The 2583-nt window shown below is 46.3% G+C and overlaps 1 protein-coding gene across 1 annotated transcript in view; it reads left to right on the top strand.

The window, feature by feature from the left end:
• Positions 1 to 375: 375 nt before the first annotated feature.
• T265_01123 (hypothetical protein) overlaps positions 376 to 2583 on the top strand; it is a gene marked incomplete at both ends in the record, with an annotated part of 29456 nt that continues 27248 nt past the window's right edge. Inside the window, one exon of the mRNA XM_009165084.1 lies at positions 376 to 698. Within this exon, the coding sequence (XP_009163348.1) occupies positions 602 to 698 (97 nt within the window). The remainder of the gene's footprint in view (positions 699 to 2583) is intronic.

The raw sequence follows: 2583 nt of genomic DNA, 5'->3' as shown, positions 1-2583 counted from the left end.
GTCGAACCTATGCGTCACTCAAAGTTCCGTATCGGGCACCTTAACAGTACTCAATTTGTGGTCCTACACTTCTTCTGACAATAAACGTACAGGGATGTATGGCTGAATCTCAGTCTCTGATATGTATCGGAATCGAGTACGATCAACGGATATGCGCGACCTGAGACCGAGCGCACAACTCCGCAGCTGTGACGCGAGCCGAACCACTCATAGCGTAGACAGAGGAGAAGATCAGACCTTCAGAAGAGGGTTTCTACTGCCTCAACAAAAGGCGAATTGCAGTGGGAGCAACGCCGTATATATATTTCGAGCGACCTTGGGAAGCGAAAAGTCATTTAATGCACACAAAGTATAGCTGGCCAATAGGAAAAGAGCGCGGTTTTTACGGATTGAGGTGCAACATGGCGGAAAATGTGCGAAATTTAAAAGTTCAAAAATTTTTGGAAATAAAATGGCAATAACTCGGAAAATAAGCAGTTTTTTGGGATACTGACACCCCAACAGTCTCCAAACACAGACAGTGCTGCTTCACTGCTTTTGGTTGCACATAATCGGCTGCTGTCAACTTCCTCTATTTTATTGGTAAAGCATACATGCACAAATGATGAATGCGGCTGAAACTCTGCCACCGGAACCTGTGATTCTCTTGTCATGTGGATCATTTAACCCCATTACCGTCATGCATTTGCGGATGATGGGTGAGTTTCCTATTTGTGTTTGCTTTTGATAACGTAAGTGTTTGCTTTGCTAGACGAGCTGAACTTGTGATATTGAGTCGAGGCTTTTGGTGTTCGCTAGCGACAGGCTACCACCGCGTGGCCCTGACACCACCAGTCCCTTGGTTTACTCATTAGGTAGACAGAGCGTTTTACTTATGAAAATGCACTTACTTGCACACTTGTTTGGTCCTAATGGGCGACTCAACTGAATCCCAACTGAACCTTTCGTTGATGAAGATTCGAAGACTTTTCAGCAAATTAGTGAGTGCTTCAATCCAAGCGAGCGCTGTACTTTATAAGGTGCTCCTGGAGAAACATATAGTTTCTTCCTTTAAACATCCTCCATTTCCACATTAAAGAGCTTAGGTGTGAATTTAGAAGAATTTACGTTTTCCGATTTAAATCCCGTTCTTACATCGCTTTGAATCTATCAGTCTCTCAGCCAGGTTTCCAACTGACAATCTTAGTTCCTCTGGGCTGAGATGGTTCCAACGCCATTTGATCCTTTTGCAGCCAAGATTATCATGCGCGTTAAGTGTAGTTCAGGTGTGGTTTTGCTTAGTTACCATTGCGAGATGGCTCAAGTGGTTAGAGCGCGAGTTTATTGACCAGAAGGTCCGTGGTTCGAACCCAACCCCTACCTCTCCCCTGTCTATGCTTGGGCAACCTGGCAGTATCCCAGACCTCGTGCTTCCTTCGGGTGGCATGGCAGCTAGGCACCGGAAGGGTGTTACAGCTGAACAATCTATTTCTATTGCTTTTCTCACCGGGCGATTTCCCGATGTAGCCCGTGGTGATTATTGGGTCTGTCACTGATGGGTCTGAGGTAATTCATGGAGCATCTAACAGTTTCCCATACAACAACACTCAACTCGAATTCCTCGTTACATCTAAGGAGCATGAAAACATTTCTGCATATCCAATGGAGAGTACGCTAACATGTTCTGCATTGGTTGTATGGCAGTTTTCGACGGTCCTCTGTTTGGGGGTGTCCAGACTTTGTTGGAGAATGACGGGGTTATTGGGTAAAGATTTAGGACTACTATTTTTTGACAGAGACAGGACTCAGGACAATAAAAGTTAAAACAGGTCATTTGTGAAGAACGAGATTTATCGTGGACATTTATGCGGTACAGCGCACCCACCAGATGACTGCTCCAGCCGGTTGGCTATAATCCCAGATACACCGTCGTTTACAAGAGTAAACTGTATTGGACTTGGCCGAATTAGTTTGAGAAGCTAAGTTAAATGACGCCCACTCTGGTACCAATATCCAGTGTTTTCGTCAGTTCTCGTGGGTTAAAGTAAGATTTGGCGGACAGCAGAGGTTCATCGGATCGACTGAAATCAGGCTGTTGTTTGCAGCGGAAGTCTGCAAACCTAGATGCTCGAAATCCAGCAGCATTTCCTTACATTTTTCAAGCTCCTAATTATCCGGTGCGCATCTCAGTCGCTAGTTACTGATATGGCTTTTCTGATAGCAATAAGGTCATCATCATCATCATTGTCAGCTGTAAGAACCTCGTACCCGTCGTACACTGGTTGTAGCTGTGGCAGTTTCGTTCACCGATGGTTTGGGGGGGGGGGGCTGCACGTTGCAGGCGGGAGCTGATAAACTGGTGCATAAATCCAGCACTGTCAGTGGGCTGTCAAATGGAGGGGGAGGGTTGGAAAAGGAGCTATGCATTGAAGGCAATAGCTTGGATGCACGAGCGCCGTTGAGGGCGCGACTGGGCCATATCTGACAATGTCTCTAGCCATTGATGTGGCCCGTCTCGGGGTCACCATCCAGGAAGACGGCAATGACCAGCGCAGATAAGTTTGCTGGTAATGGCTTTCATACTTCGCTGCCAAACCATCGGTT

This window comes from Opisthorchis viverrini, assembly GCF_000715545.1.
Source record: "Opisthorchis viverrini unplaced genomic scaffold opera_v5_12, whole genome shotgun sequence".
In the NCBI taxonomy this organism is placed as follows: Eukaryota; Metazoa; Platyhelminthes; class Trematoda; order Opisthorchiida; family Opisthorchiidae; genus Opisthorchis; species Opisthorchis viverrini.
Note: the sequence above shows the minus strand (reverse complement) of the source record. Positions and strands in the feature narration are given on the sequence as shown.